The sequence below is a fragment of the Bactrocera tryoni genome, chromosome 5, assembly GCF_016617805.1.
Source record: "Bactrocera tryoni isolate S06 chromosome 5, CSIRO_BtryS06_freeze2, whole genome shotgun sequence".
NCBI classification, from domain to species: Eukaryota; Metazoa; Arthropoda; class Insecta; order Diptera; family Tephritidae; genus Bactrocera; species Bactrocera tryoni.
The window spans coordinates 23,791,456-23,804,766 of NC_052503.1; the positions used below are offsets into that span (position 1 = coordinate 23,791,456).

The window sequence follows — 13,311 nt, forward strand, 5'->3', positions numbered from 1 at the left end:
TAAAATGAAAGCAATGGCAATAAATGTTGCATTGTTATGAGCATAAGGGGATAATACTTTGTTAGTACGAATTGGCACGCGAGGCAGTCATAATTGCAGCTGCCGGGTGCCTTACGACTAACGAGCTTTACAAGATTTTATACAAAAGGAATATAAATAAAGAGGGTTTAAAAGTATAATATTTAGAAATTCGCGTTCATAATAATGTTGCAAGCAATTCTAAATCTGTGAGATGTTAGCGCTAGACATGCGAACTAGAAAATTTCGCTAAAATAGAAGTTTATTTCATTTTTATCGCCGTTCTGTGCAGAAAGAGTATTTAATGGTTATTTTTGTTATATATTTTTATATAATTATATTCCAAAGTTGTTAATTTTGAGCTTGGAGAATTTATATATGTTCGAAATTTTGAGATATTAAATATATTTTCGAACATCGCTTAATTTTGTGGAAATAAAATTTTAGAAACAGACATAAAAGTACTTTTCTTTTGGAAACTACTTTTCAAAACTTTTTTTCTTTAGTTTTTTTAATTTTTATTGGGAGCCTGTGACTTCCCATTTATTTTTAGTGTTGAAAAAATCCACAACAGTTAACTATAGCCTTAAGTAACTTTCAAAAACCCTTACCTTGCACTAAAAATAGCAGCCAAAGCGAGGAAGCAAGCATCGGCGACGCGCGCCGTCGAAGTATAGCAACGATCGATGACCCATTCGAGCAAAACGCTGCTATCCGGATTCGATTCGAGTAGCAAAACGACAGTATCGCGAGCTAGTAGATAGATCTGCAATGCGAAAAATTGTTATAAGTAAACATATAATTAATTTTTGTTTATAAAAGTTTGCACTTCCACGCAATTGTATTATAATTGTGTCGTGCACGTTTTCAAAATATTTGCACATGCAAAGAGAATTTACTCACCTTCTCGTCTTTGGATGTTAGCAGCATGTCCAGCCATACATATAAAATACCGTAATCGGATAGAAACGGTGCATAGAATATGTGACCGCAACAAATCAGAGCGGATAGTGCCTGTTTTAAAAATAGAAAAGGAATTAATTGTGAAGCAAAATTCGAGTGCTTGTATGTACATATGTGTGCTGGAATTTAAAATATATTACGCTCATAAGACTTAAGGGGATATACTAGTGTAGAGGCAGAGTCTGATAATTTTTTTTATTATTACAAGAATACAGAAAAAAAAACAAAAAATAAATACAAAAGTTGAAATTCTCAAAAAATCGCTGATAAAGTGTGGGATCGAAATACCTACATATATTTTCGAAAATATTTTGAATTTTAAAAAATCTTCTTGTAAACATATTCCTGTTTAGTTAAACTTTGAAAATGTTAAAAAATAATATTTCTAGACACAGGAGATAAATAAAAAGAAAATAAAAATAAAAAGTTTAATATTCAAAACTCCAACGAAACTCACCTGAAGAGCACTAAACTGCAACTTCTCCTCCTCGGGCGTTTGTCCAATTTGCGAGGTGACACCCAGCGGCTTGGCAAATGAACCGCACCAAATGGCAAACAGATTGAAAAGACTGCGTTTTAAGCCAGTGGTCAGCAGTGTGCCGCATGAATCCACTGTAACGGTAAATTAATACATAAAATAAACAAAGTATTAGCATGAGTTGTAGCAAGGAAAGCTTACGTGAGAAATTCTTAATCATTTTCCGTATGAAATTGCAAAAGTGCGCTTTCACTTCGCGAATGCTCGTGTTGTCCTTATCCGTTTCGGCTAGAAGATATTGAATAGCGCCCTCAATATACTCGACGAAGGTTGGGTGTAGAGACATTGTATCGCGTTCCAGTACACATGGACTGCAAAAAGGTAGAAAGCAATAAAAATTAATATACATAAAAAAATAACATTACTTTTTCATAAAAAAATTTATTATATATAAAAATAATAATAAAAATATATACATATTTGTTTAATTAAATCCACAGAATATAGTTTATACAGAAAATTTTCATGAAGCAATTTTTCACAATAAAAAGATTTTAATGAAAAAATATTAATTGTAAAATTTTAAATAGAATAATTGTGAAAAATCATGCAAATGAGTACACATCAAAAATTATCTAATATTTAAGTGTTTTCGAATACAATCTCGACAAAAAAACAAACTGACAACAACTTTCGAATATGCTAAAAATTCCTTTTATATTTAAAAATATTGAAATAAATGCAAAAATAAGATATATAGATAACTTAAAATGAAGATGTTTCAAAATACATACTCAAAAAAAATTAATTCAAACTTCTAAGTTCGAAAATAGAAAATCTGTGCGGATAAAAGTATAAGTTTAATTTTACTTAAAAAATCAAACAAAAAAACAATTCTACTATTGTAGTATATTTGTAAGAATTATTTATAGAGAATAAAGTTCGAAACCAAAAAATTCGAAAATTAAAGTCAAAAAAACTTTCGAAAACATTTAGGTAAAAAATCAATATTTGAAAAATTTTAAATAAAAGTTTCAAAATTCAGAATTCGAAGTTACACATGCTTAAAAAAAGGTACCGAAAAATCCGAAAACAAACTTTTACAATTTCCAAAAAAAAATTGAAGTCAAAAAAACTTTCGGAAAAAATATGGAAAAAAATAAATTTTTGAAAAATATTAAATAAAAGTTTCAAAATTCAGATATCAAAGTTATATTAAAAAAAAGCTAAAAAAAACAAACTTTTAAAATTTTCAAAAAAACTTTCAAAACAATTTGGGTAAAAAACAAATATTTGAAAAATATTAAATAAAAGTTTAAAAATTCAGAAATCGAAGGTATACATATATGTACATACATACATATACTTAAAATAAAAAAGGTAAAAAAGTAAACGTTTTGTGTATAAAAATTCGAAAACAAGTTTTTAAATTTTTCGAATATATAAAATGGTTAAGTTTAAGTTAAAACTTCAGTTTTTTAATAAAAAAGTAAAAATTTAAGTAAAAATCATTTGGATGTCTACATACAAACATATTTAATAAAATTATTAAATTGGTATATTGGTTTTCGAAAACGCATTTAAAAATTTATTTCGGAATTTATTTTAAATAAAAACGACTCAACTTTGAGCATCAAAAAAGCGTTCATTGAAATTGAAGATAATTTTATCGAGAAATATACTGTTTTGGCCTAAGACATCAAAGAAATTGGAGATAAAGTGAAACTAAAACGAAAATGATTTCTCAGAATAAAAACTATTACATTTCGAAAGTCGAGAAGAAATTTAGCATAAATTGCAGAGAGTCAAAAAATATAAGGTTTTGAATATGGGTACCAAAAAACTTGAAAATAAAATCAAATTCGAAAATTTAAATAATATCAACATGCACAGTTTTTACAATATCAAAATTTTTAAGCAAAACTAAATACCATACAACGCTTCAAAAGCTACATATACATATGTACATGTATATCAAAAATATCAAATTGGTATTTTTGTAGAAAAAAAAATTTTAAATTAAAAGAATAAAATATATATGTATGTATGTATGTAAATAAATACATTAAATTTCTTGTGAAATTTTTTGCTTTGAACCAACAAGCAGTGCTCTGACCGAAATAGTGAGTTAAATATAATATTATTTACATATATAGTATACTTAGGAGAATAAAATAAAAAAATTAATTAAAAAAAATATTTTAAAAAAATTAAAAAAAATTTATTTTCAAAAATGATGAATTTTCAATTTTTGAACGTACGAATTTCAAACTATAATTTATCACTAAAGCAATTTCTCAAGTTTCTCAAGCGTCACATCTGCGTGGCAATTTATTATACTTTTCCCGCCCATTACACACACACCCACTTACCTAACACCAAATGTGCCGTTTTCCGCAATTTTCTCCAAAACACGTACAAGCTGTAATCGTAAAGCATCGCGGCGACGCCGACGGCGCATATTCTCCTGCTTCCTATCGACAGCTTCGCGTATATACACAACCAGCTCTTCCATCAAATCTCTGCGAAAATTAAAAAATAAATGTTAAGCCTGCTCACAGACATGGAAGTGCACACAAATACAGTTATATGTTATTGTTATAAGTATAGAGAGGCATTGTAAAGTGGGCGAGCAATTGGCACGTAGTGTACTTTATGCGCGCCAACACGGATATACAAACACTTGAGTGCCATTTGAGTGAAAAAAGTGCGATTTCGTGGGATATTGCGCGACGGCGTGTCTTTGACGTTAGAAGTCGAAATAGTTTTAATATGGAAACATAACAGAAAAGCAGCCTTGGGAGAAAGGTATGAGTACGTGTGAACTTGTAATGTTCATTTCTAATATTTATTAAGTCGAGTTGTGGCGTTTTTGCGATAAAGTGCTCGTATATGGATAAATAGATGTAGATACATACATACATATATGAGCTTTGTGTATAAATTAGAGCGGGTCGATTTTAGAGGAAGCTAAACAGAAGAATCGCGTATGCGAGAAATGTTCTAAGGATCAAATTAAAGTTTTCAAAATTTAAGAAAAAAAATTTAAAAAAATAATCAAAAAAAATTAAAAAGGAAAGTTAAAAAAAAATAAAAAGAAAAGTTAAAAAAATATAAAAAAAAATTCAAAATTCAAAATTAAAAAAAAAATAAAAAAATAAAAAAGAAATTAAAAAAATTTAAAAAATAAATTAGAAAGAAATTTAAGCACTTGTTCAAGAGTTAACAAATAGTTGTTCGGTTACGAGTCAGCGATTTTTATATTTTTGATATTCTATTGATATTTGTCAGAATCGGTCAATTCAATATCACATAACTCTCATACAACCGATTATACAGATTTTTTTTTAAACTTGGTTTTCAAAATCTCTGGCACGTAACCGGTTTTAGACCCACAGTCTCTTAGGCAAAGTTGTGCAGAATTATCCGTATAAACTCCTAGCATACGCGATTTTATAAAAAAAAAATCGACCCACTCTAATGTATGTATGTATGTACATATTTATATGTATATTATGTGTGGTTTTAGTTAGCTACATACATCTGCCACTATTTACCTCCCTCATTACACATGTCTACACAACTTATTAAATTTCCATTTGAATTTCACTTACTTCAGCGCCTCGTGATTAATCATGCCAAGCGCATTTACCGCCGCATCACGCACTTCCACCACCTCACAGCGTAGCAGCGGCACCACCAGCTTATAAAGTGCTTGCGGCGATGCCGAGCCCATAACGGATTTATCACTGCGATCAGCATTCAAGGAGTCGGGCGATGAGCTGAAAGCGCGCGTACATAAGAAAAACAAAGAAAGATTATTAAAAAATACTCATAAATCGATATATGCTTGAGTAAGAATATTAAATGTGTACAAGTATGTGTTAAACAATTTTAATATTTTTTTTAGTCTTGAAATTTTTTCAATTTTTCTATTTTAGAAATTTAGTAGTAAATGAATTAACTTCCATTTATTTCTATTATTTTTTGTTTTTAAAAAACTTTCTTAGCTAATCGCTTAATCCTTTAACTCAAAACTTCATACTAATTTGCGCAAACGGGGAGAAAACCACTAACCAAACTCAAACTCAACTAGAAGGCAGCGAGCGAATTCAGTGAAACTCAAGGCAAACACAAAAAACTGAAACACGGAGTTAGCGATTCGAGCATTTTTTTTCAAGTTTTTATTTTTATTTTTCAATTTTTTTCTTGCAACTACTCAATGCACTGAACATTTTTAGCTGTTGTTGTAAGAAAAAAAGCTTTTAACGGAACAAAAATCATTACCCAAAAGCTAAAGTATTAGGAGAGAAAAAACTAAAAATATTGGAAATAAGTGCAAATAGCAGAAATTAATTAGAAGCTGTGATTGTGTAAGCAATGTATAAATTTTTGCTACTGGCAATACTACGGGACTACAGCTAAGAAAAGAAAAATAGGTTCTACATTACGTAATTGCTGCATGCAAATATCAAGCGTATTATTACACTAGAGTACCGAATAAATATTAAAAGCACTACTATATTATACTAAACTATATACTAGTACTTTATTTCTTGATAATAATAGAATATAGTCGGGGTTGCAAATAATGCATCAAAAAATAATTAAAATAACATTTAAATAAATTTTTTTGTAATCCTAAAAGTCTTAAATAAAAATAATTCTCTTCAAAACTAATTCAAAATTCAGAATTGAAAAATTAAATTAAATTTAAAAAAATTTGTAATTCAAAATATCAAATTGAAAATTTAAGCAAAATATTTACTTCCAAATATCAGTTTAACCCCAAAATTATAATTTTATTGGAAAAAATTGTTTTTCTTAAAATATGAATTAAAAATTAACAATTATTAAAAAAAAAAACAAAAAACATTTTAAAAAATTCGAAGTTCTAGATTTTTTTTGAATTTAGAGCACAAACATCAATATTTTCAAAAGTACAATAATAAAAAATTTTAGAAGTTCTAAACTTTCTTCAAATCTCAATTTCGATAATCAACTTTTTTAAATTTATCACATATTTTTTTTGAAGTTCTTAACTTTCTTCGAATTTTAATTTTAGTAATTGTTTTCTTTTTTTTTAATTTATTACAAATTTTTTCGAAGTTTTTAACTTTTTCGAATTTTAATTTCGTTTTAAAAGGTTATTAAATTACATGAAGAAGTTCTAATTTTTTTTATTTTTAATATATGTATGGTTCGGCAAAAACTGATTTTTCAGAAATAATTTAAAAAAAACGAAGTTATTGATTTTTTTCGAAATTGAATTACAACTTTTTTTAATTTAGTATGAGTTTTTTCAAGAAAAGAGTTTAATTTCAATGAAATTAATTAATAAGTTTAATCAAATTAAATTCCGAAATTCCCGAATTTTTCGAAAAAAAGTTAACATTTCATTTACCACAACTAATTAAACTAATATGGAACTTTCTTCGAATTTTAATTTCAATATTCAATATATTTTATTTATTACACATTTTTTCGAAGTTCAACTTCCTTAAAATAAATGACGAAGTTCCGAAGTTTTGAATTTTGGGTTCGACAATTGATATTTCAGAACTAATTAAAAAAAAAATCGTAGGTTTTGATTTTTTTCGAATTCGAATTTCATTAATAAACGTTTTTAAATTTATTATAATTATTTTCAAAGTTTTTCACTTTCTTCGGACTTTAATTTCGATGATCGACATTTTGATATTTATTAAATTGTATTTCGAAATTCTCATTTTTTCGAGTATTGAGTTCAACATTTTATTTTCCACAACTTATTAAACAAATTTGGAAGTTCTTGACTTTCATTGAATTTTAATTTCAATAATTACATTTTTTTTAAGTTTTTAAGTTTCTTCGAACTTTTGTCTTTTTTATGTACATGCAAGTATATTAAAGTAAATAAAAATTATATGGCGAAGTCTTTGATTTTTTTTATTTTGGGGACGGCAATTGATTTTTCAGAAGTTATTAAAAAAAACAGAGGTCTTGACTTTTTTCGAATTCGAATTTCTATAAGAAACTTTTTTAAATTTATAAAATTAAATTCCAAAATTCTCAATTTTCTGCGAGTATTGAGTTCAACGTTTTAGTTTTCACAACTATTTGTTCAATTTCGAAATTCTTGGCTTTCCTCTAATTTTTATTGCAATAATAAACTTTTTTAAATTTATTACACATTTTTTTAGGTATTTAACTTTTTTGGATTTTTAATTGCGGTAATTGACTTTTTAATTTATTAAATTTGACTTTTTCGAGTTATAGATTCGATATTTGATTTTCTTCGAATTCAACTCGATTATTGATTTTTTAAAGTTTGAGAAACATTTTTTCGTGGTTCTAGACGTTTTTCTAATATTTTGACTATTTTGTACTTTGTTTCATTTTACCTTTAATAATTTCGACATTTTTTATTTCGTGCCAAATAAAAAATGCAGATCTTCGAAATCAAGCAAACATTTTGAAAAGTTCAAAAAAAATTAACGAAACTAGGTAGTTTTAATAATTATTACTATTATTATTATTCACATAATCATTAAAATTACTCTGTTCCTAACAATTCATTTTGGATATCAAAGCTGCTTTTTTATATAGAGGTTTAAAAACGCGATTTTTATATTTAAAATATGTTATCCGATGTCGATACTTATAACACTATGTAAATTATATTTTCGAAAAAAATTTATGTTCGAAAAAATTGTGTTCGAAAAATTTTAAGGTTCGAAAAATTTATATTTTCAATAAAAAAGAGATTTTCCAAAATTTTTGATGAAATTACGATGAATGCACAAATTTCATGCTTCACCCGTTATTAAACAAGGGTCCAAAAGCGAAACGGCGAAAGCTAAGGAATTGATTATTTTACGAGCTATCTTTAGATCATAAAAAACTGGACACACTAGCAATAAGCGCATTCGCCATTACAAAAAGCTGCATTCAATTACACACACATACACACACAAATATATATTAAGCCAAATATAATTCATAGGGATTATATTACATATATAGTATATTCTTCAGTACTGCTAAGGGACGCTGTCATATACTATAAAAATAATGATAATTTTTAAAATTCAATACGATTATACGTACATATACATACATATGTAGATAGCTACTGCTTACAAAACTAAGCCTAAAATAACAATTACAAGGGAGTTTGTAACAGCAAAGACGTCAAAAGCATGAACTAAGCCAACTAATTTGAAATACACACACATCCAAGTCAACTAAAGTCACACCAAAAGTTCTAAAATATAGTTTATTTCTTTTTTGTTATAGTTTTTTGCAATTTTTTTTTTTGTTTTTTGTTTCACTTTTGTATGTATGTATGTGCACATAGTTTACCCAAGTCGTTTCTGTCGTGCCTCCTTACGGCCATAGGATAGCGGCAGCGTAAAGCGTGTCACAATGCCCTCGGGTCCAAACACGTTCGATGGTATATTATCCAAAGAATCGGATAGAGACCGTGAGTCCGATTGATCTTGTAGACTAAAATTATTAATGAATTGTATTTGTAGTGTGGCAACGCCTTCAAACGTACGTATGTATGTATATACATTCAGTGGCATGAGAGAAATTTTAAATGCCGCAAAACGGTCGTGTTCGTTACAAACAAAAAGAAAAAGTGGTGAAATGCCGAAGTATTTCGTCAAAAGGATAGGGATTCACTGATTGTATGACAGATGTGTTGATGTTGTGTAAAATGCTGGCATCACATTGTTCTTGGAGGATGTAGCTTACACTTTCTTATTTTTACTTTTTTCATTAATTTTTTTTCTAATTTTCTCGGTGAAAATGCGACGATGGCGATTTATGCTATGTGTCTACTATTACATACATACATATACTACAATATTTGTATATATACACATACATATATAATATATGGGCGAGTGAGTGAGAAAAGCAAACTTAAGAGTAATATTAGTAATTACTTTTACCTTACACTACATAATACCAACACAGAGTGAGAGTGTATGAGTGAGTGCAAGTAGTAGAGCGTAGTTGCGTGCAATAAATATGTAAAATATGTACATATACATATAAATTCAGCTAATTATTATTGCAACAAAGAACAGGCAAAATAAAGTTTCGAAACATGCTTTGTGGGAACTCCAGCATATATAGATTTTTGCTAGAGACAATAATCGAATGAGTCTGGCGGGTGAGAAATGAGTATTACTCCCTTAACTTGTGCGAAACCAATAAAGAAAATGGTAATTGAGGCTTTGGTATCACAAAAATTTGATTTTCGAAAAATTTTAATGTACTAAAAATTTTATATTCGAAAATTCTGATTTTCAATAATTTTTAATACACGAAAGAAATTTATTTTCAGTAATTTTTAATGTAATTAAAAATGTTGATGTTCGAAAAATTTTGAATGGTCGAAAAAATGTTTTTAGGCTAAAAAAAAATAATTTCGAAAAGTTTTAATTTTCGAAAAAAAATGTATGTACATACATATGTTCAAAATCTCTGATTTTCAATAATTTTTGATGCTTGAAAAAAAATGTATTTTCAGTAATTTTTAATGTAAGTAAAAGTTTAATTTTGATACTTAAAAAATTTTAATGTTCGAAAAACTATGATTTTGGGATAAAAATAATTTTCGGTAAAATTTAATTTCGAAAAATTTTGATTTTCAATAAATTGACACACCCTGTATATCTGATAAAAATATCACAAATTGAGCCAATTACTCCGTAATTTGGAGATAATTCGACTTTGTGAATGAGCAGTGCTTTGAATTTATCGACACTTTGCATAAGAATATTATAAAATAAAATAAATAACTACAAAACAACTACAAATATACATGCATAGATGAAGTGGTGACAATAGTGTAGCGATTGTACGTATTATTGACAGAAAATATAGTAAAAACACAGATTTCCGTTTGTATGTATATGGAGAAAAAATTATTTACCAAAAATAAATTAAAAATCAAAATAATATAGATAAAAAAAATCAACAAAACGCAAAGGGCGAACGACAAACAGCTGCTTATGTTATGAGTAGTCCGTTAGAATTATGCTAAAAAACGTTAGAGTCACACACACACTGAAACACCCACACACACACAAATGGAACAACAACAATTTACCTCAAACTCAAGTCAGGCGAGGCACAACGCACCGCCACGCTGGGTATTTGTGGCACCAGGCGCATGGCACAAGCCACTTGATTGCGCCACAATTTCAAATAGAGATCTTTTTGACTCTCGGTGGGCATTTTCTTGGTGGGCGCCGAGCTGCGCAGCAGGGAGGCGCGATTATCACTAACCGGTCTGCAAGAAAAATGTATTAATTAAGAGTTCACTGCAGTCACAAATGACTCACGTGGGATCGATGACGCTGTAGAGCGTGGTGACGCGTGAGTAACAAATGGGCCAGGCTTGTGCCACAGCCGATGGACACTGCTGTAGTATGCGATTGCGCTCTAAGAAACCAAACAGCACCATAGACCAGGGATCAAATTGTTGTTGCTGATGTGTTGTGCTACCTTGTGATAAATTCAGCGTCGATGTAGATGACTTTGAGGTATCTAAGGAGACTAAAATAGGTGTAGGTTAATTTTTAAGTATTTTAAAGAAAATATAGTGCTACATACCATCGGTGAGCCCAGCCATCCATACACCACTGGTGCGTTCGGCAATCCATTGCAAGTCGATGGCATTAGCGTTGAGTATAGCAGTCTTCTCCGAAGGTGGCAAGTGTGGTAGGCATTTCTCTAGTACCTGAAAGTGTTGAATAGGGTTTTCGTTGAAGATAAAAATGTATGTATATAAGTATGTAACACACTTCTATACGAAAAACAAATTAAAAATTGGTTTAGTTTGTATGACAGCTATATACTATAGTGGTCCGATTCGAAAAATATGTACGGAGATTATAAGGCTATTCTGGACAATACTCTGTATCAAATTTCGTGAAGATATCTTGTCAAAAAAAGAAGTTTTCTATACAAGGACTTGCTTTTGAGTGATTAGTTTGTATGGCAGCTATGTCATATAGTGGCTCGATCTGAACAATTTGATCGGAGATTATAGCGTTGGCTTGGACAATAACCTATGCCAAATTAAGCGAGAATATCTCGTCAAATAAAAAAGTTTTCCATACTAGGAGGGGTATTTGACCATTAATTTTGTATGGCACCTATATGCTATAGTAGTCCGATCTGAACGATTTCTTTGGATATTGTAGCGCTGTCTTTAAAAATAATATACGTTAAATTTTCTGAATACATCACGTAAAATAAAAAAGTTGCCCATACATGGACATGATTTTGATCGTTCAATTTGTATGGCAGCTACAAGCTATAATAACCCGATCATAACAATTTCTGCGGAGATTATAGGGCTTTCTTGGAGTATTATGTATGTCAAATTTTGTGAAGATATCTCGTCAAACAAAAAAGTTTTTCATACAAAGACTTGATTTTCATTGATCTTTTGGTATGGTAGCTATATGCTGGAGTGGTACGATATCAACGAATTCGACAAATGAACCGTTTCTTGGGTAGAAAAGGGTCTATACAAAATTTCAGATCGATATTTAAAAACAAAACGGTAAAAACATGACTTTTTAGAGGTCTAGACTATCTCTCACCACTTAAGAATGGAAAATATTCCCTAAGGCACATTTTTACAACACCCTTCACCCACCTGAGCACACGACTTGTCGATCACATCAATAACCGGCGGCTCCGTCTCTGGTATGCCAAGCGCTTTCATGAGATTCTTCACTTCTTTCAGTATCATAGCGGCCAGCTTGCGCAGGAAAGGGCGATAATTGCAGAGCAGCACCAAAGCGAAACCCTCAACGAAATGCAGTGTTGTCACCAACGGTATCTCATTCTTCTTCGCAGCATCACCGATATTGATGACAGTTGTTTGCGTGATGCTCGACATGCCGCTGGATGTAATGCTCGAAGCGCCACTCGAATTCGTATTCACGCTCTTCACATTGCTGGCGCTCGATAGCTGACTAGTGGCGGTATCTTTGCCAGCGGCCACACCGGCTATGCCACCAGCCACCGTTACACCACAACCAACGCCACCGGCGCCACCAACCACGCCTGTATTGGCACCGACACCCACACCGGTGCCGGTCATTGAGGTTTTCAACGCATTCGTGTTCGAATTGCCATTGCCATTAACATTGATGGCACAACGCCAGATGTTGAGAAATACGAAAAGCATGCGCGTGCAATTCTCCAGCAATTGCGGATAAGTGTCGGTGACATCGCGCACCAGAAACTGTGTGTAACCGTGCACGACATCCTGACGCCAATCCGGAAAGTCAATTACCAACGTTTGCAGCGACTGATGTGTCAGTATGCGCAACTCCTCGTCCATGTGCACCGTAAGTCGTGAGAGGAGGTCCACCAACTCTTGTGCCGTCATTGTTTCGGGTATGAGACGCGGCACAGCGGCGACGCAAGTACGAAAGAGATCGATGCGTGGCTTACGTTCGCCCGAAAGCATTTCGTCCGGTTCTTTATTTTGATTTTGTGTATTCGTCATCATTAGCGGGCGACCGTAGTGTACGTCCAGTGCGCGTAGTATGTCGACGAAGACGCGACGCACGTGCGGGAAGTATGTCGACATGCCAATACTGCGTGCGGTGTCGTCTGTCAGCATTTTGTTAATGTAGGTCTTCTTCACACGCAGGGTATTGCCGGAGGGTAAGACGGGCACGGTGCGTGGCATCGGTGGTTCACCGTCTTTTTGCTGCAGCGAATCGGCCACGACAAGGAATGCGCGCAGGCCAATGCTCATGCGCTCCGGATTCAAAATCAACTGTGAGCATATAAAAAAAAAATAAGTAAAAAGCTTCCACCAAAGTTCA

At 31.1% G+C, this 13,311-nt stretch overlaps 1 protein-coding gene and 1 long non-coding RNA gene across 6 annotated transcripts in view; one reads left to right on the forward strand and one right to left on the reverse strand.

Annotated features, from left to right (window-relative positions):
- Nucleotides 1–13,311, reverse strand: part of LOC120778467 (protein furry) — a 141,228-nt gene that overhangs the window by 112,964 nt on the left and 14,953 nt on the right. For 3 of the 5 annotated variants that reach the window (XM_040110275.1, XM_040110276.1, XM_040110274.1), the window contains exons 6-16: nucleotides 12,126–13,262; nucleotides 11,072–11,198; nucleotides 10,801–11,014; nucleotides 10,566–10,748; nucleotides 8,804–8,947; nucleotides 5,074–5,241; nucleotides 3,832–3,981; nucleotides 1,661–1,830; nucleotides 1,439–1,593; nucleotides 922–1,032; nucleotides 630–784 (exon numbers count right to left, since the gene is read on the reverse strand). In XM_040110275.1, coding sequence (XP_039966209.1) covers nucleotides 630–784; nucleotides 922–1,032; nucleotides 1,439–1,593; nucleotides 1,661–1,830; nucleotides 3,832–3,981; nucleotides 5,074–5,241; nucleotides 8,804–8,947; nucleotides 10,566–10,748; nucleotides 10,801–11,014; nucleotides 11,072–11,198; nucleotides 12,126–13,262 — 2,714 coding nt within the window. The remainder of the gene's footprint in view (nucleotides 1–629; nucleotides 785–921; nucleotides 1,033–1,438; nucleotides 1,594–1,660; nucleotides 1,831–3,831; nucleotides 3,982–5,073; nucleotides 5,242–8,803; nucleotides 8,948–10,565; nucleotides 10,749–10,800; nucleotides 11,015–11,071; nucleotides 11,199–12,125; nucleotides 13,263–13,311) is intronic. The other 2 variants (XM_040110279.1, XM_040110277.1) reach the window with 1 other exon arrangement.
- On the forward strand, nucleotides 5,241–5,991 carry LOC120778469. The gene is made up of 2 exons (XR_005705567.1): nucleotides 5,241–5,336; nucleotides 5,470–5,991. It is a non-coding gene; the product is annotated as an uncharacterized LOC120778469 (long non-coding RNA).